Source organism: Dermatophagoides farinae, chromosome 3 (genome assembly GCF_024713945.1).
Source record: "Dermatophagoides farinae isolate YC_2012a chromosome 3, ASM2471394v1, whole genome shotgun sequence".
Taxonomy (NCBI): domain Eukaryota; kingdom Metazoa; phylum Arthropoda; class Arachnida; order Sarcoptiformes; family Pyroglyphidae; genus Dermatophagoides; species Dermatophagoides farinae.
This window is the reverse complement of record NC_134679.1, coordinates 6982249-7010086: the sequence shown is the minus strand read 5'-3', so window position 1 is coordinate 7010086 and position 27838 is coordinate 6982249. Positions and strand designations below refer to the sequence as shown.

The window sequence follows — 27838 nt, the reverse complement described above, 5'->3', positions numbered from 1 at the left end:
TTCATTGTGGATTTATATATCGATAATTTCATCTTTTTCATTTGTTGAGTTTTATTTTCAAACCGATATAGATAGATTCGCGATATTGACTACACAATATCATGAATAATCATTAATATTGATCATGTGATGACACAATGATTCAAAAAAACAAATATAACCAAATATCATCATCTAAAAATAATATAAATGAATCAATGAATCAAGTAATGCAGTGTAATAATTCATATTTTAATTTTAATTTTATTCTGTGCGGTGGTGCTGGTGGTGGAGGGGTCGGTTTGATTCTGTGCTTTATTGAACGAAAACAAAACAAGAGGGGAAAAAGTACAAAAATTTCAAACTTTTTTGTGCAAATCTGTTTTTTTGCAATAACTAAGTTTTATGATGATTAATGAACCAATTTCTTCGGAATATTCCATGTGACATTGACATTTCAAAAAATAACGATTGTTATTACAAACGATTTAGCCATGGATAATGTTCGGGGCAATGTAAATCGTCACAGATAACCATACGTTTGCTTTGTCCATTCAATTCATCGATTTTTTCATAATCACATTTTCGTTTAAATTGCGAAATATCATTGATAATTTCACCATCTTTCAGGCCACATTTTGTTTTGACAATTGGTTTACATTGTTTAGTTTTTTCAATATATTCATGCACATTGGTTGGTGATTGCATCCATTGTAATACTTCATCAATCGATACGAAAAATACATCATGTTTTTCTAATTTATCCTGGATAAAACGTTGTAATGCATTACGTTTGGCTTCATCATGCATCCATTCTTCGCTTAGAAATAATGGAAATGGTGCACGATTACCATTATAATAGTGATTGAAATTATATTCAAACAAATCATATATTTCATCAGCAGTTGGGTGATAGATAACACTACCATCTTTATTGAACATAATACATGCAGAAGCCATAGCACATTCACGATGAACTTTTACTATGATGGAGGGAAGAAAGGAAAAAAAGGGAAAAAGTGAATAAGAATACGTTATATATATACGAGACGAAATACCTACCTCCTTGTACTTCATATTCGACATCCCAATCATTCATTGGTACATCCCAGAATCCCGGGTAATTTTCTCCTTTTTTCAAACATGGTTGTACTTGACAATCATTTTCACGTTGAAAGCCATAATCAAATGTATATGGGAAAAACGGCGAATTAATACCACGACGTGATGGATTCGAACAATCATATTCAAAGTTTTCATCGACAAAAGCCTTTTGAAAGGAAAAAATTTGAATAATTTAATTGTCGTAGTCGTTTCTTCAATATTTCAACAATCAATCAATTATCATTTACTTACAGTGAATGTAACATTTCCGGCTGTCTGAAGATTCGGAGCTCGTACACCACGAATTTTTCCGATAGGAATTTCTGAATATTTCGAAAGAATTTGTCGTTGTCCACCCATTTCTTGTCGCCATCCTTCATAATCTAGATATTTCCAAAATTCTTGATTATTATTTTTGGCTTTACTATAAAAAGAAAATAGAAAAATTATATATTAGAATCACACATCACAAGTTCGTTTGTTTCAAACCTGATTGAATGTACACCAATTTCATTGCCACGACGATAAAGTTCATGTACCAATTTATAATTACTATCTACATGTGATACAAAATATGTAGCTTCTATTGGACAATTGTTGGGATTTTTGAAATCAAACAATGTTTGATAATAAGGGAAATTTGTTACAGTAACAGCACCATCAAATGTGACAATTACAAATTGTGGTATATCATCGATATTCATTCCATTCGGTGGCAGATCCTGTAAACATTGACAATCTGGTGCAACGCATGCTGTAAAATTACAATCCGTATTTTTGAATGAAGAATGATATGGTGTTCGTGTTGTTTTCATTTCTTCGGTTGTTGTTTCTACGATTGTTGTCATAGTTGAAGGTTCTTCAGTTACGGTTGTTGGATATGTTTCTTCTGTTTCCGTGACATCGATAGGTCCGGCCAGAACTAGATAACATACAAATATCCATTCATAATCATTAAACATAAATTAAATCAACAATCATCATACAAACCTGACGAACTGATGAGAATTAGGTTGACCACGAAAATGGCAAACAATTTCATTTTTCTTTTTTTTTCAAAATTCGATTAAATCAACTTACAAAGCAAACAATATGATCCAAAAATGAAAATACCGATCAATTTATTATCGGGTCAATTTATTTATATATAGTGAAAAAAATAACTATAAATCGTAATTAGATTAAATAAGAAATAAAAAAAATTATTAATATTTAGATCTTTCAATTTGATTGATTGATTATCATATCATTGTATCAGATAGATCCGTGATTGCATTGCATCCAACAAATGCACACAATGACAATGAACAACAAGTACTTCTTATCATAATTATCATCATTACAAAATTGTCAAACTTATCAGCATCAAAAACAAAAAACAATAACACAGAGAAGAGAAAAGGGATTGAAGAAAAAACATGGTTACAGATTTATTTAATCAACAAATTAAAATTCTAGATGGATGTGTTGGATAGATGGATTTTGAGGACATGATCACAGTAACAAACAGAGAGATAGAGAAAAACAAAATTAAAATTTTGACACAATTGCAAAAATTGAAATCGATTAATTGATTGATTGATAATCAAATATATGACCGATGATGATTGCAATCTGATTTTGTTTATCAAATACATGCGCTTCATGTGTAATATATCACAGATGATGGAAATTTTCGAAAAAAAAAAATAAAATTTCTAACTAATTTCTGAACTCATCATTCGATTCTTTTGATTTTGGACTTGTTGGATTGGAATTTTTATTAGAATTATCATTAGAATTATTATTACGTTGATAAAATGAACGGCTACGGCCAACACGTGATATTTCAGACATCATACGATGTAATGGTTGATGTGTGCTAGGTGTTGGTGATTTACGAAAACGAAAACTAGCAGACATTTTTCCTTGTTTTTTCAATCGAGAAGAACTTTCAGAAGCCACAGGTGATGATTGATCGGATTTTATCGTTTCTTTTCCCGCAACGTCATTCTGTTCAATATCAGTGATATCGAATGGTGAGATTGTTGTTGTTGTTGCCGGTAATGGTTTTCCACCACCACGTCGTGGACTACGACCCGATGATGATGATGATGATGGTACACTAAGACTTGATCCAAGTGCTTGTTTACGACGAACTTCAACCATACCGCCAATTACTTCAGCCATTGATTTTTTAGCACCATATTGAGATTTATTCAATGATGATTCACGTGTCATTTTTCCCATAACCCAAAATGTTTCCATTTGTCCTTTTCCTTTCACCTGGATCAAGCCACGATAATCCAAGTGATAGCCTTCACCTTTCAGGATATCTGCAGTATATTTTGGCACCTGTATTTTATCCAATGATCCAGTTGAATCCATACGACTTGCTTCATTCACCGTGTTACCCCAGATATCATAGACAGGTTTTTTAGCACCAATAACACCACCGACTAATGGTCCACTACTAATACCGATTCTCATTTTAAAATTATTAAATGAATGTTTATTCACATCTTGTAAGGCATCCATCATTGATAGGGCAAAATCGACTAATGAATCCAATAGATAACCAACAGTTTTGCCTTGATCACGTGGATTTAATCCCGATGCTGCCATATAAGTGCTACTAATTGTTTTAATTTTTTCAATACAACGAAATCGTTCATCTTCGAGTAACTGAAATGACAAAAAAAAAATAAATAAATAAAACAAATGAATGACATGGAAACGGCAACAAACCTGATCAAAATCAAAGATAATTTCATTCAATAAACGTATACATTCAACACCATTGTTAATATCTTCGGAATAAAAATTATCAAAATTTGGTATGGATGCAAACAGCACACCACAGCAAGCATATGATTGTGCATAAAGTTGCTAACATCACAAAGCAGAAAAGTTTTCAACGAGAAAAAAATCAGAATTATGAAACCAGAGAATGTTGCTATTCTATATATACCTCTTGTGGACGATCTTGTGCAGAAAGAAAATAATTGGCAACATGATCGGGTAATATATTTTTCAATAATTGTGCATTATAATGACGTATCTCTCGCATATCCTGTAATTGACGTTTTGCCTGTTTTTTCCAAAGGAAATCCAATCTAGAAGTTCGTTCAATCTAAGTGAATGAATTTTATTAAAATCAAACTTTATAATTTTTTTCATTATTGTCGACAACACTTACCAAACGGCAATGATGAATGACCAAAAAGAAACAAAGAGTTAAAACGATGAAAACTTTTGTTTCCAATTTCATACACATTTCACTGTTGTTGAAAATTTGAAAAAAAAAACAGAAAAAGATTGGTTTTTCATTTCCTGAATTTCATACCATCATGGATTACTTACCCATGGGTGAACAGACTGATTGAACAGCTTTGTTGACGAGAAAATACGACGATAAATACAAATTTGACAATTATTATATAAATCAATGTCATCGATGATAAGGTCGTGAATTTAATGATATAAGGTAATTTTAGAAATGTTGTCGTCGATACCATTGTTAACATCCATAAAAATACAAAATACTGGAAAGAAAATAAATAAATCAAACATAATTATTAATAGTCAATTTTAGTACATCATTGGTACAATGATCATTATCGTAATAGGTCAAGTACATCAGATGTTGTAATATTGACCAAAACCAATCAATTAATAATAATGGGAAATTTTCTAATTTTCAAGTTCTATAAGTGTTTATGATATGTCAATATTTACGAATATGAAACCAACCTGCGAATTATCAAACATGTCATAATGTTGTTGTTTGATTATCGATTGATTATTTTTATCACTTTGAATTGATAAAAACATTTTATTAAAGTCCAATTCGGGAATCAATATTTCATTCAATGATGATGATGATCGAATCGTTGATTTTGAATCAAATTGTTGGTGTTGTTGTTGATGAGGATGATGATGATTATGATGATGATGATGATGATGATTCATCAATGTTTCATTATTTGACATTTGTCCATGATGATATCCATGATGTATAATAATTTGATTTTTATGAACACAAATAATCTATTATTATTATTATGTAAGCATCAAAAAAAGAATCATTATAAAATAAATAGTACACGACAGACACAATTTATATAAATAATTCATAACTTTTTTACACAATAACAACATGATGATGACAACATAAAAAGATACAAAATTTGAATAACTACATGTGTGTGGGCGAATGAATGAATGCAACAAAATTTGATTATAAATTCCTAATAATCTAAATAGTTTTCATCATTCAATCGTTCATTCGTTTATGAATTTTATTCAATCAATTCTGCCATAAAACTTACCATGAAAATGATGGACATTGTAAATAATAGAATAATCAGCGTTGTACAGAAAAGATTCCTTATAGATGGATCATTTTCTAGACGTTCAGCAAAACGTCTGAAAATATTTGGTACAAAATCTTCATATGCCAATAATATTAGTATGAAAATTCCAATAAATAATAGGCTTATAACTAAATATACAATGAAATTGAACCAGGATCTATTTTCATTTAACGAAAAAATGATAATAATCAAAACAAAAGAGAAAAGATGAAAAAAACGACTTTAGATCTGGGACCATTGTGAATTGAAAATGAGTATTTTCTTTTTGTTTCTTATTTCGAAAAAAATAAGAATCAGAATCAGATATATAATACCCATGAGATAAATAATACATAGATAAAGGAATGAAAGAATAATAAAATCAAAAATGTAAATACTTACAGCGGTAGTATGATCAATGAAATGATGACCATAAAAAGCCAAATCACAGAAAAACAAAATAGATTCGAACGAAATACTAGATAGGGAATTTTACCAAACTACAAATATGTGTATGTAAATCGAAAATGGTGATGGTGAAAACAAAAAGAATTAGATTCCATATCAAAACAAATGAATCGATCGAAATCGATCCAGACACATTCTTTCTTTCGAACTTTATCCGCATACATCAAATCAATGATAAGTTCATCAATTTCATTTGAGCACACACGCAAACACACACAGACACACACGCACACATACCATATTTTCATATTCGTTTGAACGAAAATTAAGTAGAAACCAATTGACATTCTCCTGAAATAATTTCTTATTCGATTCAATTTCAATACATTGATCAATATATTTATCAATCTGTTCATTCCATGAAAGTGCTCTTCGTCGTTTTATTAATTTTTGGTTCATTGATTTCGAGTAATATTGATGTTGTTGTTGAAGATTTGAGGCGGAGGATGCTGCTGTTGCTGTTGCTATGGTTGTGGTTGATATTGGTTTCGTGGTTTTTATGGAATTATTATTTCTAGTTTTTGAATCATTTTCATCAACAATTACATCGCTTGTATGTATATCATCAATTGTAATGCTTTCATCAGCATTGTTTATGGATAAATTAGTTTTATAATTACTGCTGTTGTTGTGAGAATTATTAATTTCCGATTGCTGTGATTCAATTTTTGTCGGAAACGAAGGAACCGAAACTGTTACAGTGGATGTTGAACTTTTTCTTCTGGAACTAGTTGTAAATGTTGTAGTTGTCGATGTTGTTGTCGTTGTTGGATTTATTGAATTTCCTGTCTGTTGCTGCTGCTGTTGTTGTTGTCCAAAACAATTAGCACCAATATTTAATGATTGATGTTTACATTCCAATGATTCAGATTCGGATTTATCACCAACAGTAGTAGCCACTAAAGGTAATTGTTCAAATGGATCATCTTCATAACGTAAATCGACTATATTTTGAAATGGAATCTCCGGTAACCAATCATTGGATTCATCATTATTATTATTCAATGATGACATCAATTGATTTTTCATCGATGAATCATTATCAACATTCTTTTGATTCAAATGCTGTTGATGTGGTTGTTCACTATTTATAGCATCATCAATCGTGATTACAACATTCGATGATGACAATAATAAATCATTCGATACAATTGATGATGCTGATGATGATATAAGGTCCACACGTTTCAATAGATTTCGAAATGATTTATGTTTCTTTTTAAATGATTTAGCCTGATTTGATTGTTGATGATGTTGTTGTTGTTGTGAATTGTCAAAAATTGATTCAAATGGATTTTCAATGCTTACAACACTTTTTACACCATTATTATTGTTATTGTTATTATTATCCGATTCTGTAGCCTTCGGTGGTGAATTTATTGACGTCGTCGTCGTTGGAATTTTTCCAACCTCTAAATTGTTATTGGTTATTGCCGTTGTTGCCGTTTTCACCGAATCAGCAGGATTTTCATTTTCTTGTTGTTTTTCTTGCTTCTTGTTTTCTTCTTGTTTGCAATTTTCATCGTTGATTTTATTATTGTCTTCATCATCATCACCATTGTTATTAACAATGATTTCAGTCAATATTGTTGTTTCAACATTTGATTCAGGAATTACATTTGCTGCTGCTACTGTTGTGTTTGTTGCCGTTGAATTACAAATTTTATAAGAATCTTCAGCCTGTATTGAGAAAAAAAATTGTTAAATAAAATAAAAATTTTTTCACACACAACTAAGACAACAGAATATTCAGCAGAATATTTTGGGAAAAAACTGTATGAATCATCATCATCATTGTATTTACCTTGAGCGGATTCCATTTGGTTGGTTTATCTTGTAAAATGATAAATGTTTCAATATTATGATCTCGTAGATATGAATCACGTTGTTCACCATATCCAGGTTCTAATTCATATTCACCTTGTAGATAATCTTTTGTACGAGCAGATATATGAACTCGTCTAAGTAGCAACAAAAACAAGAAAGAAAAAAGAAACCAAAATCAATTTGAAATTTTAAAAAAAAAATATCAAATCACGCGACAATCAAATGAACAACCAAAAAATCAATGACCAATACATCATGGATTTTCTTCATTTCATCAAATAAGTAAAACAAAAAAAAACAATTAAGCTTTTTTCATGTTGGAAAACCAAACGAAATGACTGAAAGTATAACAGTAAACTTTCCATCTTAATTCTAAAGGAATTTGAACCACAAAACAAAAAACAAACGAACAAGAATGAATAGTATACTAGAAAACAACAATAGAAAAAAATAAACATCATTTTACACGCTAAACACAGACTGACACACACACACACAGAGAGAGAGAGAGAGAGAGAGAGAGAGGGAGAGAGAGATGATCATAAAAAAAAAATTAGTCCCAGAAAAAATGATGATGATGGTGAAGGTAATAAATTTAGATTATTTTCTTGTTTTGGACATTTTGTTTGTCACATATAATGTAATGTAGTTCTTGTTTTTTTTCTTGTTAAACTGAAAGTGTGACACAAGTATATGGGCAAATGTTTATCTTGTCGATGTTGTTGTCGATTTTCGATTATTAAGTTGAATGCAGAATAGAAAAGGAAAAAAACATCTCCAGAATAAGATACTTGTTTTTTGTTTTGTTTTTTTTTTTTATTTTTGCACTGATCGGTTTTTATTGCTCATTGATGATTATGATGACGGTGGTGGTTGTCGAATAAAATAAAAACAACAACAGAACAATTCAATGAATGACCGTGAATGTTTTTTTTTTCATTTCACCAAAATATTATTATATTTCATCTTCATTTTGACTTTTTTTGTTCACTTTATCCAATCAAATAATTGAATGTATGTGTCTGTAATGAATTTGTTTTTTTTCAAATTAAAAACGAAAAAAAAGGATATCGAGAGAAAAGAATACATTTTTCTATTTCAAGAATTGTCGTCGTCGGTTTTTTGCGGATAAAATTCATTCTCATTAATTCAAATAATGTTTTTGTCGTTCGTTTGTTTCATTCATTTTAATTTGACTTTCGTCCAGGGTTTCAGGAGCAGCAAAGAAAAAAGACATATCACTTAAGTTCTCTCTAAAAGCTAAATATATAGCAGTGTTTTTTTTTGTTTTTCTAAAAAGTTTATTGTTGTTTTTATTTTTTCACTACTCAAAACATGATACGTAAGACGAAGGAAAAAAATTCATTTCACGTCTTAAGCGTTTTTGTGTTTGTTTTTCGTTTGAAAACTTGGAATTTTACAACGCTTATCAAGAAATTTCTGTTTTTTGTTTCTTGACTTTGGATGATAATGATGATGATGACTGTCAATTTCAAAGTGAAATGAGCTTTACTTTCAAAATACTTTCTCCGGTTTATCAGTTTCACATAAATAAAATACGTTTTTTCTGGGCGGATAATTATATGCTACCCAAGTATGGATAACTAGAACGCAATTGAAAAAAAACTAAATGAAATGTAAACTTTTTTCAAGTTGAAAATATAATTTTTTTGTTTTGTTTTTTGAAAAAATGAACATCTTATTTTTTTGAAAAAAAAGTAAAACCAGTGTGTGTGTGTGTAAGTGACAAGTTGAAAAATCGAAACGCCCTCATAGGCAAATCGATGAGAATCATATATTCATTCATTCATATACGTGTGTGTGTGAATTCTTTTCAATGGGAATAAAACAATAGTGAATAAGGAAATGCAAAAACTTGTTACACTTAAATAATCATGATGATGATGATGATTCATTCATGTGAAAGTTGATGTTGCAAGAGAAAAATTTTCATTTTTTTCCAAGGAATAAAGAGGGAGCATGGAAAAGAAAATTCTGTTTTATTTGTTTGAAAAATTTTTAATAACCATTCATTTACAGAATTTTTTCTTTTCTTTTCGTTTTTCATGCCAAATTCACAAGAATACAATTCTGTGACTGTGTGTGTTTTCCAAAGAAAATTATGGCGATACAAAAATTTTCAATGAAATTAATTGAATATATAAGGCTATACATCAAATACACATGTGTCATGGATGTTGGAAAAAAATGATTGAAAAAACTTTTTTTTATCTCACACAAGAAGCACACAAACAGTCAAAAAAACACTAGCATATTTTTTTACATCTAAAACATTTCTGGACATTGTCCAAAAATAATCAAGAAAAAGGAAAAGAAATGCTTTTCTTTTGGGAATTATCATCATCATCATGAGTATTATCGTCAGAAAGAGATCATTGTGTGTAATAGAAAAAAGTTTCCATTAACAACTTTTCTTTCGATATTCTTGTATATATAAGTCAGTCAGTCAGTCAGTCATTTAAACTTTGATTCCATGATATTTTCTCATTTCATTTTTTTCGTTCATCTGGTTTTTCTCAGGTGTCTGCCTGTGTGTCTGTTTTTGGTGTTATCAACGTAAATTATCATTATTGTATTATTATGGTGGAAAAAGGTCTTTTGTCTTGTCTTGTCGTTGTGGGCACACAAATTTATATTCGCTCAACATGGCAGAAAAGGTTATATGAAATGAACGGAATTTAGTTCTTCAATCAAGCTAATGATATAAATGATTTTAGAACACAAACATACGCGAAATGTATGCTTAATTATTGTAGGAAATTCTGTTATTTTGTTTTTAACGGACTAGGCAAACATTTGAAAAAATCATCAATTGACAATCCAATATTAAACTGGGTCGATTTGCTCTCTTCTTCTATCTTATCGTTGAATAATAGAATACAAAGTTTCTAAATTTAATATGTGTGTGGGTGTCATCATTGAATCAAATTTTACTTACCCCGGTAAACCACCCGATTCCATATGATTAGCTAATGTAACGTCATTTGACCATACATCAAATTGCCATTTTTGTAGTCCAATTACACCACAGAGTACTGAGCCAGAATGTATACCAATTCTATTCCATGAAATCATTAAACCGAAAGAGCAAACAATAAAGCAAAAATATGAGATGGAAAATAAAAAGGAAATCGTCAACCATACAATACGAACCTCATATTTAAATCGACACCAGTTTTTTTACGTACTCGTCTTCACGTACCCCAACCATGAAAATAAAAGCAAGATGAAAAGAAAGAATAAAGGGAAATTAAAGTATTTTTAATCAAAATAATAACTACAACTACCACCACACCCCACGCCGTTAATCAGAAAATAATAGCAATGATGAAGGTAATTTTCAGAATCATTTTTACCATTCAAACTTTTTCTCACATAACCAAAAAAATGATAAAAATTATTGCATTTTAAAGTGAATTTAAAAGGAAATGAACTTTTTTGTACTTTACATTACACAAATGAAATAAAACAGTAGTATCAAGAGAGTGAGCGAACAAGGGAAATTCATTTGAAATTGTACATTTTCCCAACCCGGGCTTAATCTGCTACTGCTTTCATCACAAAAAAAAACGATTATTATCCATTTCTGTTTCAATGCAGATATTCATCTACTGAGTATGTAATAATATTCACAATGAATTAAATTACAGACAAAAAACAACAGAAAAAATTATTAAAGTAGCTGAAAATGAAAAAATCTTCACGATCTTTATGGTGAATATCATCATCATCATCAACTTAATCTCTCATTACGACAAACTATTCATTTGAAACGAATATAATATAATAATAATATAATTACCCTATTGTTTTTGCTCAACACTCACTACACTGATGATGATGACGATAATACTAATTAGATCGATATATAAAGGTAGATAGAAGGAAAACGAAAAAAAAACGTATTCCCATCGAACAACAACAATGACGACGAAAAAAAATTTGCTTTTCAATATTTACATATTATGCATATAACAAGTTTCAGAGACAGAAAAAACATGGATCAACTATCAAGAATGAGTGAGAAAAAAAACTAAATTTCATTAAAAAAAATGGCTGATTAGTTTCTGGATTCTCTTGTTTATGTTGTTGTTGTTGCTTAATAATAACCCTTAGAATTCCATACAATTCCATCATTAGTATTCTATTGTTATCATCAATGAAATACAGAAGAAAATTCTTTAAAGAAAAAACAATAGATTCAATGGATTCTCTATTACAAAAATCGTTGTTTTGTTTTCTTCTTTCTGACTCAATCATTGTTTGTTTATGGATATTGTTTTCATAACATTCTGCTGGTATTTTAATTTTCCGTTGTAAAAAAAAATGGAGAAAGATAAAACAACGAGAACAATGTGTGGAGAAAATCAAGTTATATATGGATAAATAGAAAAAATAATAATAATCGAGAAATTGAAAACATTCTGGAAACTTACTTAATATCTTCAATCATATGGAGACCCATTTCTACACAACAATGTGCATGATCTGGCCGAGCTGTCGGTAATCCACAAACACAATAATAACAATCACCCAATAGTTTTATTCGATGACAATGATTTTCCTGTTGTTGTTTAATGAAAATAATAATGACCCAATTAAATATGGAAATTATACATAGAATGAACGGAAAAATATTAAAATCGTGATCATAATAATAATGAACGATAAACCATATCGATCATCATCATCATGATGGCCTCAATCAACAGCTATTACATTTCCATAATGATTGATTATTGATTCACTCGCCTACAAACACAAACTGGACATTGGAATATTCTAATATTCTATTCTACTCTGGAAACTGGACAAAACATTTTTTTGCCATTATCGTAGCATAAAATTTAATAATAAATGGAACGATAACCATATTGAAAACACATGTATACATCAATCACAAACATACACATAGACGGATAAATTTTTGTTTGTTCGTTCCAGTTCAAAGTTAAATTTCACTAAATTTCAAACAAACAAACTAGGAAAAACTGGAAGAATTTTCATTTTTTTTTCAGTTTTTCCAGATATTGCATACTGTTTTTTTTTCATTCCTTCATTCGTTTGGGTTAGGAATTTATTTTGCCTATATGAAAACAGCGAAAAAACATTTTTTCGTTTTTTGCTCGAAATTAATGGCTAAAGTTCGCGTGTGTGTGTCAAGAAAAATATTTGTTTTGCCTATTAGAAAACTCTATAATATAAATGCCAAAAGATGTTTATGACAAAATGATAAACAAGAGATATTAACATATGAAATTTATTTCCATGCATGTGGAGGCGGTTTGTTTGGTTGATAAAACAAAAAAAAAACAACAATCAAGGTATGAATTTGAGAAAAAAAAATCTGAGATTTTCAATGGAAAATTGTTGTTTTTTCTTTTCTCTCTTTCTTGCTTATTTAAAAATTCGCTCATAATGAAGAATTCATTATTATGTCATGTCCTGTCCTGTTGTCGTCATAAATGAATTGTTCAATGTTCAATTTCCATACGATAAACTGTGGAGAGAAAAGGCAAACATTTTTATCGGTACAAAACATTAAAGCATGCTCAGTTTGTGTTATATTAGTGTGTCTATTCAATGTAAAAATATCAACAAAAAAACGTGTACGCGCGTACTTACCTCAGCTTTACGATCAAAACGAGCATAAAGATCATTTAGAACACCAACCAATTCTTGTGCTGAACATTTTGATGCCAATGCTGTGAATCCTTGAATATCGGCAAACAATATACTGATGTTTTCCAATTGAATCAAACACGTAAAAATAATATAATATAGTAATGAAATAAATGGAAAAAATGTTTTCGAAATTATTGTTTTGTTCATCATCATCATCATCATCATCAACTTGTTATTTTTCATGGATGGAAATTTGAGATGAAATTCTGGAAAAAATGGCAATGATGATAATAATAAATGATGTGGAAAAAATGAATCATCATCATCATTGCCATTCGATGCAATAGGAAATAAACATTGTAACATTTCGATGAATGATTTTTGTTCATTTTTTTTCTTTTGTTCACTCTATACATTAATTCTATTGATGTTCCGAGATGAAAACTTGACAATTTATCAATACGAATAAGATGAATGGACATCATTTGGTCCCGTTCTTTCCTTGTCCATTATTCCTATACAAATAAATGTTATCAAATCTGATAGATGACCGAATCAGGACTTTGAAACATTGGTGGTGGTACATCGACAATGACGATGACAAAGTGATCACCATGATTTGATCCAGAAGAATGGAACAAAAAAAAATTCTTAAGAATAAGCAAAAGTAAAAAAAAATTGGTTCTGGATCATATCATACACACAAACACAGAATGAGGAATCTTTTTTTCTCTTTTCATTTCAAAAATATTTTTCCCCATTTTTTCTCTGTTCTGATTCGCCTTAAGCGAGAAAAAAACAAAAAAAAAAAAATGCAATCTTTTGTTTACTAACCATCTATCGGTGTGTATCCTTTTTTTACCAGGAAAACCTGGTAAAGAAATTCTACATCTGATTCAATTAAATTCAGATTTAACGAGATAAATATGAATTATTCGAATTGAATTTTTCGAAATTCCTCTAGAATTCTGATGAAATGGAAAGATTAATTCTCAATAATATTTTTGAATATTTTATGTCAAAGTTTTTCCTTTTCACATGATAATTTTATTTTATCATCATATGAAGAGAAGAAAAGAGAAAATCGGATGAAAAGAGAAAAAAAATCCAATCGTAATGTAAACAAACAAACTGGAAAAAAATGAACTTCGAGAAAAAAAAGGATATTAAATAAATATGTGTTTGTATCGAAATTCAGTTTTTTCAAGACACTTTTCTCTCTTCCGTAGGTTAGGTTCACGCAAGAATAAACCCTTTTTTCTTTATCATTCTATTAGCCTTGTAATAAATAAATATAAATAAATAAATAAATAATTTATAAAGGTTAGATGATGCAAATGGGAAATGGAAAAAATTCAATTTAAGATTGAACGTTGGGGGACAAATATATAAAGGGTCTGCGCCTTAAGGCCATAGTCATAGACAGAATGAAAGAAATGATGTTGGAATTTGGATAAAAATTCATTCATCATTATTATCATACAGGAAAATGGTGTGTGTGTGTGCAGTATATTTCAGTTAACAATGATGATAATTACGATTTGCATAAACGGAAAAAAGAAATTCAAAAAAAAAACTTACCTAACATCTTTGTAACAATGAATATAAATTTTATGAAATTGTGTCGGCAATAGACTACCACGTGTTTGACAGTCTTCTTGTGTAGCTATATCGGTTATTATTTCCATTGCTACAAATCTTGGCAATACAGAAAGTAACAATTTTTCCTTTTGAGATACAAAAAAAAAAAAAAAAAAAAAAATACAAAAAATAATCAGTTTGAAATGATCAAATTATCAATATTTTACCTGTTTAGAATTTTCACGTTCAATTTTATAACGTGTTTCAATTGAACGACGTGTCTCTAGGAAAGCATTACGTTGAGCACAATCGGTCAGATATTTAGTATATAATGATATTAGATTAATACATGAATAAAGACAAAGATTCGCAAATATTAATTGCAGATAATTTTTTTGATTTTGTTGCGAAAGAAATGATATACGAAATGTCAGATCAATTGCTGATGTGATAATAGCACAGAATGCACACCATAATAATGGTAATGGTAACATTGCATAAATTATTAAAATTGTCAGAAATGTATGCCAAATAGCACCATTATAGCTAATCATTGTCACCGATGATGAAGTGGATGTTACTTGAGCCACATTCATTGAAACAGTTCGATGACTTAATTCAGGATCAAAACCCATTTGACCTAGAATTTTACAAACAAAAACAAAAAAAAAACAAAAAACATGATCATTCGTCAGCTGGAGTATAATAATAAATAAAAGAAAATTAAAACCTTCAATCGTAAATATTGTCCAACTAATCAATGCGCCAATATAAAGATGATTATTTGCAAAACGTTTCCAACATGTAATCAAACTGATTACCAAACAATTTAGAATAATCCATATTAATGTAAAAAAGGCAAGTAAAATTGATGGAATTTTTTCCGATAGTTGATAATGATGTCTTCGGTGCCTTTGATGTAGCCGTCGTTGCTGTAGATCATCATCATTATTATTATCATCATCAAAAACATCAGATATAGGAATAAAGGCTGAATTGGAATTATGATCATTAATATTATTACTATGATAAACAGATTCGGGAATGATCTCTGGAATTTGATATATTCAAAGGGTTCGTATATGGATAAATTAATGTAGAAATTATGATTTCGGTTATTATCATATAATGGAATCATGATGATGATGATTTTGCCATGCCATAATATTTATAAATGTAACAAAAGAAATGGACAACATTAGATGATGATAATGCAAAAAAAAACAAACAAAACAACAAAAAATGATTAAAATTTATTCAAAAAGAAAATGCATTCAATAATAATAATGAGTAAAAAAAATGGAATAAATTACCATCAACATGAACTTTTTTATCAATCTCATTAATTTGGCCATGGCGATTCTGCTGATTATACTGTGGATGATTATGATTGTTGTGATGATGATAATGATTCGAATGAGAATGAATATGATGATTTTGATTAAAATTATTTGAGGAAATTGTGGCATCTGATAGATGTTGTTGTTGTTGTTGTGTGAAACATCGATACTATCGATACCTAGAATATTCTTATTCTTCGACGATTGTAATAATATATTCCGACGAAACTGATTTCGATGATTATTTTGTTGAAGAATTTTAATTAAAGATTTATCATCATCGTCGTCATTATGATTATTATTTAATGTAGAATTTCTTGATAAATTCATCAATTCTGGATGAGAATTGTGATAATAATTATTAATGAAATTTCTAGTCATTATTAATCCATCATCATAATTGTCATTATTGTTGTTGTTAGCATCATTTTTATTGTCATCATTATGATTATGGTTATAATTTGCTAGAAAGTAGGCTAATAAAAATATAATCTTCACCATTATATCAACAACATTGACAATAACTAATGATTTTTGTCGTTGTCGCTGTGAATACCGTTGATAAGCCGATTCTAAATGTTTATCTTTAAATTGATTTGTTAGATTGAGCAAAAGTATTCCTAAAGAGAAAATGGAGAAAAAAATTCAATTCGAAACAAACAAAACAAAATTCAAAAATTTTTCATGCTACAGAACTATTTTCTTTGGAAAAAATAATTTAATTTTGAAACAAAACAAAAAATGAAATGAAATGATGATGATGAATCAAATTTGAAAAACAGACAAAAATAATTTTCTATAGAAAATAAAATTCACGAAACGCACATACCTTTATAGCTTGAGCTCCAATTTTCCAAGGCAAATGATGTAGACATCGTTTTTTTTTGTCGTTACTTTCGTTCTTCCCGAAGAAAAGATTTTTTTTTTTGTTTTAAATTATAGAGTTTCGATCAGAGATTTTTTCTCTTTCGTTTCTAGGAAAAAATGGTTGAAAATCAAAAATAAAATAAAATAACTGCACAATTGAAATTGAAATATAAGAAGAGAAAGTTCATTTTTTAGTCGAATCAGACCAAAAATAGGTAAATTATGGAATTTTTTTTATTGGCAAAACATTGAATGACAAAAAATGAAATTTCTTGTCACTCAATGTTTAAATGTTTGGCCACACATTCAATTCATGTTCAAAAGATTTATTTTTATCAATTCAAACAATTTTTTACAGCTCATAAACAGCCGGAAAATAGAACCTAATAATCATTTCATCGGACACAGGCATGCATTCAGGTCTGCTCGTCATCCGGTTATGTCATAACAGTTTAAAATTACAGACATGAAAAGTTTTCAAAAAAATCTAGTTAAAAACACTCTCATTTTGACATTATCCGTCATCCATCATCATCATCATCATCATCATCATCATTATCATGATGATCGAAATTTCGCAAAAATTTAAAATTGAAAAATTTGAATTATTTTTGAAATTCAAAGAAATAATTTATAAACGGAAATTACTGAGTGGAAATTATCTTGACAACTACCACAACGAGCAAAATTGTGTGTGTGTGTGTTAGAATGTTGACAAAATTCAAGAGAATATTGAGATTATTTTGGACCAAAAATGATAATGATAGAGAAATGGAAATCACCATCATCATTGGAATAGATACTAGACTGGACAGCAAGAAGAAAAAAATTCATTCAAACGTAAGAATAAATTCTCAACGAAATATCATTCTATGTGTGTATTCACACGAATGGATTGATGAGATTTATTTTTGGGGAAAAAATGAAAAAAAAATCAAGGGATTCGTGAGTAAAAAAGGCAGTAGAATTATAATGAAAATAACATGATTATTATACGCTTCTATTATTCACTTGACAACAACAATTCGATATAATGGACTGAATAATTGTCAACTTTTCACAATCAACGAAAAGAAAATCATTTTCTTCCAGAAAATTCAACAACAACAGTTTATTTTTGAACAAGAAAAAACGACCATCTTTCTGATTTTTTTTTTTGGTCATAATTAATAATGTGAGCATCCTCATTTGAAAAGTGATAATGAGGCAACAACAAATAACAAATTTGTCGTAATAATAATGTAATGAATCGGCAATTACACTGCATCATTATGATGATTCTTGTTTGGGCGATAAGATTTCAATTCTGTTCATTCATTATTAGATAAAATAAGTCGACAAAAAAATGTTTCAATAATGCTCCAGGTTGTATAATAACTGTCACACAGTTTTGCTTTGTCATTTTTCGTATTATGATACTTAGCATAGGATTCACATTTTATATTTTTAGACTAAAATTCGCCATTCATTCTTTGCTTCTCTCCCTCTCTCTCACTTTCTCTTGGGAATGAAGATAAAAAATGAGAAAATTTCATTATCAAGTAGTTTTTGTTGTTGTTGTTTATGAATAACATGAATATCGGTTTTGATTTCGTCATTTTCACCAAAAAATCCATTCTCTATCCAAGAAAGCTTAAGTATATAGAATCGATTGCTTCCTGGAACACATACAATCACTCACTCACTATTCATTGGAAACAATGAGAGAAAAATATGAATTGATTGATTTTTCTCCTTTATGGATATAATATATTAAACACGTATTATCGATTCACATATATAAATAAATTGACTACTAATCAATTAATATATCTGTATGCGTATAAAAAAGTTGAAAAAAATCGAAAAAGCAACCATTGAGAAAAATCCTTATTTTCATTCCAATTCACCGTATGGTGCCATTCTTTTCGTGTAAAAAAAATGTCGATAGAAAAAAATAATAAAAAATCACTTCAGAATAATGAGATTCTTGTGAAAGATAAGAACAAGAAGAATACACACCGAGAATCGAAATGCAAAATACAATATATGGACAAAACTTCAATGCATGATGATCTTTTTGGTAATGATGTAATCTACTACTACTACTACTTACTAACTTATTTAGTAACTTCCTACCGCCCACCAAGTTTGTTAATGGTTTTTTTTCTTTTTCTATTTTTGCCTGTCAAATGTGTACGTTTCAAATATGTTAATTCGATATCTTCTTCTCATTCTTCTTTGAATGTAATGAATTAAGAATCCATCTTTGATGGTGGCCAAAATAGAAAAGAAATTCTTTTTTTCCCAATCATTATCTACAAAATTGATGGTTAAAAATGATGTGAAATGTGAAAATTAGCTTAATTTAAGAAAAAAAATTATATGTTAATTTGAGATATGACGTGTGTGTGTGTGTGTGAGAGAGAGAGAGAGGGAGAGAAACAAATTAAATGAAATGGAGCTTATCTCACACGCATATTCAAGTGCGAAATATGAAATATTTTCAAATCAATTAAACGAAATAAAATGGATGATGATGATGATGGAAACAAATGTTCAAAAAAAGAGACAATTTGTCATTTTCACATATTCATCTATCATGATGATGACATATTTTATTGATTTAATTGATTCTCAAAAAAGACAAATAGAGAACGAGAGAGAGAAAGAATTTAAAAAAAAATTTCTGCCATTCACGAAATTCTATGATGAAATTCTTGAAACAGTGAACATAAAAATTACAATGTAAATAAATTAAAATTTGAAAAATAATAATGAAAGTCCGAAAAAAATGGAATCAAATAACATTATATGATGATGAAATTAATTTTATTTGCACTGAAAAATTTTTGTATTTTTTAAATGAAACTTAATAATGGCTCAATTTTTTTCATCATCACTGGAATTTGATTTTTCCTCCCTCTTTTGTGCAGAAAGAATTTTTTTTCGTTTTGTGTTGATTCAATCAATATGAAATTGTAGGTAATTGAATTGAACGTGGAAAAAAATTTTCGAAATCAAATATAGAAAGAATTTGTTTTGTCATCAAGAATTTCAAATTTTCTGTTGTTCAACATCAATAAGGAATCAATAATGAAGAAATTTTTTTTATTGATACCAGACACACACACACATACACACTGGTAGTGTTTCCTCATTTTTTCGCTAATAAAATTAACCTAAAAATATTATATCAGATCGATTGATCAATGATTATGATGATTGTTGTTGTTGTTGCTGTCGTCGCGAAGAAGAAAAATGTTGTTCCATATACATCCATGTATGTACAATGAACATGAATGGGCGCCAAAAAATATCGGATCAATGATCATTATTCATTATTATGTTTGGAATTTATCTATATGGATAAATAATATATCCAAGTGTTTTCAAAATCATGTTGAAGGACATTCATTTAGTCTGGAATTATTATTAAAAAAAGAAAACTAATGATCATGATGATAAAAACAAGTAGAATTTTTCATTTTTTTATTACAACATGATTCTTTTACATTTAACGATGATCATGATATTGATATAATTTCAAGTACAAAATGCCAAGAATAATACAGGCATTACAACTTCTCAAGTATCGCCAATTTCAGATAGAGAATAATGAATTTCGTAATGATCATTGAGCAGAGCGACCTCAACCGGGGTGCATCGAATCAATTCGAACATTCGAGTTGACAATCAATGAGTTGGCTCTTGATCATAATATCACCGATTTGCGATGTATGAAAACCTTTATTTGTGTGATCCTGAAGCAAGATGGTGTGGTACATCCATATATCCATAATAATCCATAATAAATTTTTATTATTATTGGAACAATTTCATTTAGAAAAAAAAGTTATTGACATCGTTCAAACTATGACTTGGTGTCAATCGTTTTCTCTGACAATTTATTTATTAATAATTTCTCGAAAAAAATGGTCACTAGTTTCACAATTGCGGCTGCTGTTGCTGAAAATCGATTGTCAAAATTGAACGGAAAAAAATTAAAAGAATTTTTCATTTTCGGTCAAATGAATTAATACTGATGATGACAAATAAATTCTATGTATTTTTTTCGTTTTCTTCATCATTTAAAAAACCGTTTCGGTCCACAACAAACAAAAATGAATCCCATTTCGAAAAAATTTGTCTCTAGAGAAGTTTTTTTTGTCAAAAACATGGACTCAAAACATATGTATCGGCGGAAGATAATGATATTTTTTTAAACTTTTTTCTTCTCATCAAAAAAAAATATCAAAATTCATGAAAATTTTATTTCATTTGACTCAAATGTTTACTCATTCATTTATTCCATTGGGTAATTGTTTTTCATTACCATTACAATTCCGTAACGTAATGTTAGTGTAACAGAGGAAAAAAAAGCTGCTAAAATAGATGAAAAAATGAAAGGTTTGTTTATCTATGCGTGTGTGTGTGTGTGTGTGTGTATTTGATTCATTCACATTATGACATTTCGGATTTCCAGAAGGCAAATCCAATTGGACAAAAAACAACAACAACATATCAGTGAATAATGACATCTTTTTTTAATTTCTGTTCTAGCCTCGATTCTCGCATACAAAAATGAACCGTTTTTTGCGAAAAAAATCCCAAATCAGAAAATTTTCCTATTGATGTTCATTCATTCTAAGAATTTACTTTTGTTTTTTTTTCACAATAAAAATTGAAACAAACTAATTCTTTTTTCTATTCTCTAATGAGAATTCTGATTCAAAAAAAAAGTTAAAACTGAAAGACAAAGCGACGAAAGGATCGAAAATCATTCCCCATCATAATCTCAACTAATTTCCGTTTCAAAAAAAAAAACAAAACAAAACGAAAAAAATCCTGACATTTTGGGAATCGTGTTTTGTAGCAAGAGAGAAAAAGAAAATTATTCTTTTTTCTTGGTACCAATTAATAAATTGGTACAGGAAACATACATTAGTAAATTGCCTATTGCCGTTGCAGTTGTTGTTGTTGTTGTTGGATGATGATGGCGGAGAAGAAGAAGGAGAAAAATGACATTAAAATTTCGATACACGAATTTCAGAATAATTGTCAGAGAAAAAATTTAAAGGAAATAGAAAAAATATAAAAGCCAAACTTGAATGAAGAAGAAAATGAAAAAAATTAAATTTGATTCTCTGATGAGTTTCACGGAGAGCAGAGAAAGAAGAAAATGGAAAATTTTTCAATCTCTTTTTTTTCTAGCTTTCCGGTGGTAAAATTTATCTTTCAATTTTAAAAAAAGAAAATCACAAAAAAATCGAATCACATGTAATGAAATGACAGAAAGTTTATGCCAGAATTACCGCAACAAACGACAACAATAATTGGTATGAATTTGTGGTTACACGAAAAAAAAGCTATTTCTGCATTTTAAAAAAGTGAAACTGGAGCTATTATTTCCTAGATTTTGACAGTTGGCAATCATCATCATCCTGTTTATGTGTGTGTTTTTTTTACATTCTAGCAATGGACGATAGATTTTTTTTTGTAAATTGAACTGATCCATCACTTTGGTGAACAAATGTCTTTCATATTTAAATTTCATTTCATTTGTCCAATTACTAAATATAGAATTTGGTTCAGTTAAAAAAAATTTGATTTCAATTTGCCAAGTTTATAGATTTGAGTTTTGTGAAAAAAAATTCTCTTCATGTCAAAAGGTCGACAACAATTATTTGTTTTTTTTCTGATCATTAATGAGATTATTTTTTTTGTGTATACAAATAAATAGATCATTAACAGGAATTGGATTTTTTTCGTCATTACATTGGTGTAAACTATACAGTTAGCAACTTACTTTTCGTCTGTGTGTTAGTTTTCATAGAAATTGTGCATATGAAACACAGAAAAACAAATTGGATAATGATGCCAAAACCGGAAAAATCGATTGCTGATGTATTCACGATAATTGACAAAATAAAATCACATTCCAATTTTATGTTGTTGTTTTCTTTCATTCAATAATGAACATTTGAATAAAATGATTGATTGATTTCAATATTGTAAACCAGCAGGAAAGAAAAATAAACATTTTTCATTTCATGTTTTCATTACAAAACAATAAAAATGAAATAAACGCACGCACAAATCGATAATGACAAGATGTATTAATGTATCATAAAACAGACGAATTTTTCAATTAAAAATCGTTAATAATAAATTGATGACTGGTTGTGTTGTTTATCCATTTTTATAAACAACAATAATAAAACAATAAAAGCGTGCATACGTGCGTGTGTGTTTAAAAATAAAATGTAGAAGACACTACAAGCCCAATATAAAATAAATCACTTTATTTTTTTTCTATTTTCATCCAATAAATATGATATGATTTATAAGCGAAAGCCAAAAAAAAAAAGATGAATTTTTGAACTATGCACACACATAACAACAACAAACGTATAAACACTTGATGATGAAGAAACGAATCGAAACGAAATGTGAATGCATAGGCCAAAAAAAATTACAGGAAAACATTCACTACACAATACACCATCATGTTGAAGAATGATTCTTTTGCAAATGCAAACCGATTCTATTTTATATCTGTATGGCCAAACCAAATCGTCGTTGATTGTTGAGTGCGCGCATTCAACCTCTTCTCTGTTTGAATTCTCTTTTTCATTCCACAATGAATGAATTGAGCAGCTTTCTTGAAAAAAATATGAACCGTCTGTTTTAACCAAATGTTTTTCATGTGGCCAAAATTCTTTTGGATTTTTTTTTTGAATTCCATTCAATAGCCAAATAAATGAATTTTCTGCTGCTCATTTCATTATTATCATCATTACCTATCGATAAACGACGATCACAATAATGCATGATCGATAGAATTTTATTTGTTTGTTTTGTCCACAATCATCATCATCATCATTTTTTATCCCTCTTGGTTTGTTATTTCGATTTTCACTTATGACCATCAATATAAATATATTAGGAACGCCCTAAATGTATCATTTCTGTTCTCATTGTAAGTTATGAATGGTGTATAACAATTCAGAACAACCAAAAAAACAAAAACCAAATTGATCACCTATTATCAATTGATTGATCTTGAACATCTGGAATTCAGTCATTATTATCGAGAATCTGAAATTTGCACCAGGAAAAAAAGTGATGATCAAGTGCTTCTGTGTGATTTCTATATCATTTCTATTTTTTCATAACTTGGAAAAATTTCGAAATCGAGCTCCTGAACTTCTAGTGATATATAGACAGCAAGGTGGTGGTGGCAAGAATCTAAAAATAAAAACCAGAAAAAAATGTGAAAGTATCATATTCATCAATGAACCTGCCTAATCGTGAAAAATGAAATTTCAGTGGAATAAAAAATATTGTCATCCATTCTCTAGTTTTACAAATAGAAACAAAAAACGTTTAAACAGTCAAGATGAAGAGAAAAATTAAAATTGTTAAAAATTCTTGATTCTTTTGCTTTTCTGCTCAAGAATAACTTTTCAAACTATCTGGATGATCTGATGGTCAAAAAAATAGATGAATTGAAAAAAAAATACAAAAGAGTTTAGAAAAATAAAGAACATGATGATCAAAATAAATAAAATTGCTGCATTCATTCATTCATTTTTTATTTTTTCTTCATTCCATTTCATTTCATTATTCAAACTTTTTTCTCGAATCTTGTTTGAAAAAAAGAATTTTTCTATGGAAAATTTTTTTTTTCATGGACAGATTTTGGTTTTATTTTTTCGTGAATAAACATGGTTGTGATATGATCAATTTGTTTTTTTTTCATTCAAGTTTCGATTTATTCGATCGGACAATCAATAAATAACAACAACAACAACAACAATATATTGATATGTATGTGTGTGTTACCATGTAACTAAACTACATTCGATTGATAAAAATGTGCACAATTGACGACACAAACAACAAACGAGAGACAATTGAATTGCATACGAGTAAGAAAGATAAGAAAAAAAAGTAAACTTTTTTTTCTAAATGAAACATAGCTGGCTGATAAAAATGATGATGATTATGGATTAGAATCAGAATTTCGGAAATTATTCTTCTTCTTCTCGGGAATGAATTTTGATGAATAGTAAATGTTGTATATCAACCATCGCATGGTTTTGAATATGGATAATAGTAATGATGATGATTATGATTATAATGAACAAAATGAAGAAAGAAAAGAAAAGAAATAACCAGTCTTTTCCGGTACTAAAATATATGAATGACAATGACAATTACAATAGAGAGAGAGAATCAAGAATTGATCATTTAGAATTATGGATTCTATGTGGACCAAATGAGAAAGAAAAATTCGCCAATTCATATTCGATATTATTGTTACCGAATCTAATCATTCATCATAACAATTAAATAATAGGGAAAAATGATCGTCATCATTGATATTTAGGTCATCATTACAACCAAAGAGAGAGAGAGAGAGTCATTACTCATTATATTCGTGAAAAATCGAGAAAATTCTTTCAGAACAATAACGAGTAAGAGAAAGAAGAGAAGAGAAAAAATTCTTTTCATATAAAGTTATAGTGATCCAACAGAATAACATAACAAAAACGACGTGACAAACATTGCGTGCTTGATAATCGAACCAGTCAAAACAAGAAAAAAATGAACAAAACAAACAAAAATCTTTATTTGTTCCATCAATCCATGGTTATAAAAAAAGAACTGAATGATGAAAAAAAGTGAGCAAAATATTGTTTTTGTTTCGTCCAACGTTTGAAATATTTCCACAGAAAATAACCGACCATATGATTGCCTCAAACATTCATCAAGCAACAACTACAGCTAATAAAATCATATCGATTCAATCAATCGATTGTGTGTGTGTGTTTATTTAGTATTTGGATAATTTTGATTTTGATTTTTGACTATTTATTATTGTTGTTGTTGCATCTCTTATTTGGAAATATTTTGCTACATTTTTTTGTTGTTTTCATTTTCCACGTCACTCTCTCTGTGTTTGTAATTTAAATCATTCATTCATAATTAACCCGCTAAAGCTCTTTTGTCGTAAGCATTGAAATGAAATTCTAGCCAAACAAACAAACGAAAAAAATTGCCTGAAGAATTTTCTTGACAAATCTTTTTTTTCTGTTGTTGTGAATTTCCAATTTCCAATATCTAACAACATCACATATTGTGGAATTAGAGAAAAAAATTGCAGCACTAGAAGCATCCATAGACAATAGACAATTCAAATTCAATCAAATTGGCAATGGGTAAATAAATGAAATGAAATGAATTTGAAGGATCAAAATAGAAGAAAGAAATAAAAAGGGAAAAAATTGTAACCATGTTTCACTTGATCCAAAAAAAAGGAATTTCGATCTTGATCCTTTTTTTCGTTTTCCTTGTGAAGAACAAACCCTATAATCCTGTATAACTGGGAAAACGACCAAATAAGGAAAAACACATTTCAAATGGCTGCAATTACAATTATAATAAAAATAACTCCTCAAATACTACAGCACTGCACTACTGAAACATACACACACACACACACACACACACACAGAGAATTCATCATTCACATTTAATAGTTCATTAGAGATCAATAAAAGCAGAAAAAAAATATAATGACTTTCAATTCAATCGATAAAAATTATCATTCAAAAACAAACAAACAAGAATTGTACGGTACTCAATATTTTTTTTTGGGTGTTGACCCGAATAAAAAACAATAACAGCAACAACAATGATTGTGCTGTCAATATCATCATCATCATCATCAATAACATTGTTGATAAAGAAATTCTTAAAGCTCGGAAACAGAATTAATGTTTTCAAATGTCAAATTCTATTGGCATTTTTTTTATTCTGATACACGAATATTTTCTTTATGGGACAAACAATTCATCAACAAAATCAACTCGAAAACAATATATGAATGGCTTATTATCAAGCTAATTTATTTATTTATTTATGTTTCGTCTCTCTCACTCATTGACGAAATGGGCAGAGAAACATATAGAAATTATAAAAAACTTTTATTTGTCTATTTTTTCGTTTGTTTTGTTTTTCTATTTTTATATATCAAATAAATAGATAGATCACCATGAGTAAGAGAAATTATTTTGTTTGTTCATTAATAAGCAGGACAGCAATGTTTTTTTTTCTCGTTTTTCGCTATGATGATGGTGTTGATTATCATCATATATGAAATTATTACTCTGAAAATCATTAAAAATTGATCATTGAAATTATCATCATCATCAACATGATTCATGATGTTGTAATCACATTACATTCTCAATTTCCATTAGACAATAAAAAAAACGATCACATCACGTATTTGCTTGAGAATCTCAAAATATATTCAGGCAAAAAATCAATATAAATAAATATGTGCGAGAATGAAATTTAGCATTGTAGAAATGATGATATTGATAATGGATTTTTCAAATTTTTTTTTGCATTTTCAAATATATTTCGTTTGTTTTATTCCTACCATAATCATTTACAGTAACAGCGATAACAGCGATTTACATATGTATTTGAGTCAGTCGTTGGCCAAATATTATTCGAGAGCTGATTAATTCACACACACACACATTTTAATAATTATTCCAGAACAAAAAAAAACAGAATTCCATATAATGACTATATAATAATGAGCTAAGAATTTCAAAATAATCAGCCATACATGTGCGGGTAGAATCAATCAAAAAAATGTGGAATCACCAAAAAAAAAAAAAAAAAAAAAAT

At 28.8% G+C, this 27838-nt stretch overlaps 2 protein-coding genes across 5 annotated transcripts; both read right to left on the bottom strand.

Moving 5' to 3' along the window:
* Positions 1 to 210: 210 nt before the first annotated feature.
* LOC124494621 (chitin deacetylase 7) lies at positions 211 to 2572 on the bottom strand. Its single transcript, XM_047057834.2, has 6 exons — positions 2427 to 2572; positions 2074 to 2246; positions 1573 to 2005; positions 1336 to 1507; positions 1042 to 1249; positions 211 to 962 (listed from the first exon to the last, which is right to left on the bottom strand). Exons 2-6 carry the CDS (start codon positions 2123 to 2125, stop codon positions 457 to 459), a joined length of 1371 nt encoding a protein of 456 aa, XP_046913790.2. The 5' UTR covers positions 2126 to 2246; positions 2427 to 2572; the 3' UTR covers positions 211 to 456.
* Ac78C (adenylyl cyclase 78C) lies at positions 2488 to 23606 on the bottom strand. 4 transcript variants are annotated; one of them, XM_075729548.1, is made up of 20 exons: positions 22935 to 23606; positions 17109 to 17253; positions 16253 to 16899; positions 15670 to 15990; positions 15167 to 15579; positions 14940 to 15085; positions 13359 to 13470; positions 12170 to 12297; positions 10887 to 10925; positions 10672 to 10791; positions 7690 to 7846; positions 6123 to 7565; positions 5820 to 5917; positions 5394 to 5595; positions 4816 to 5112; positions 4426 to 4607; positions 4262 to 4343; positions 4034 to 4195; positions 3811 to 3951; positions 2488 to 3747 (listed from the first exon to the last, which is right to left on the bottom strand). In XM_075729548.1, the coding sequence occupies exons 5-20, from the start codon at positions 15572 to 15574 to the stop codon at positions 2785 to 2787; spliced, it is 4680 nt and encodes a 1559-aa protein (XP_075585663.1). In that variant the 5' UTR covers positions 15575 to 15579; positions 15670 to 15990; positions 16253 to 16899; positions 17109 to 17253; positions 22935 to 23606; the 3' UTR covers positions 2488 to 2784. The 4 variants fall into 4 exon arrangements, with proteins under 4 accessions (XP_075585663.1, XP_075585664.1, XP_075585665.1 ...); XM_075729549.1 differs by lacking the exons at positions 12170 to 12297; positions 13359 to 13470 and having other exon boundaries at positions 22935 to 23169; XM_075729550.1 differs by lacking the exons at positions 12170 to 12297; positions 15670 to 15990; positions 16253 to 16899; positions 17109 to 17253; positions 22935 to 23606 and having other exon boundaries at positions 15167 to 15571.
* Between the last annotated feature and the right edge of the window lie 4232 nt (positions 23607 to 27838).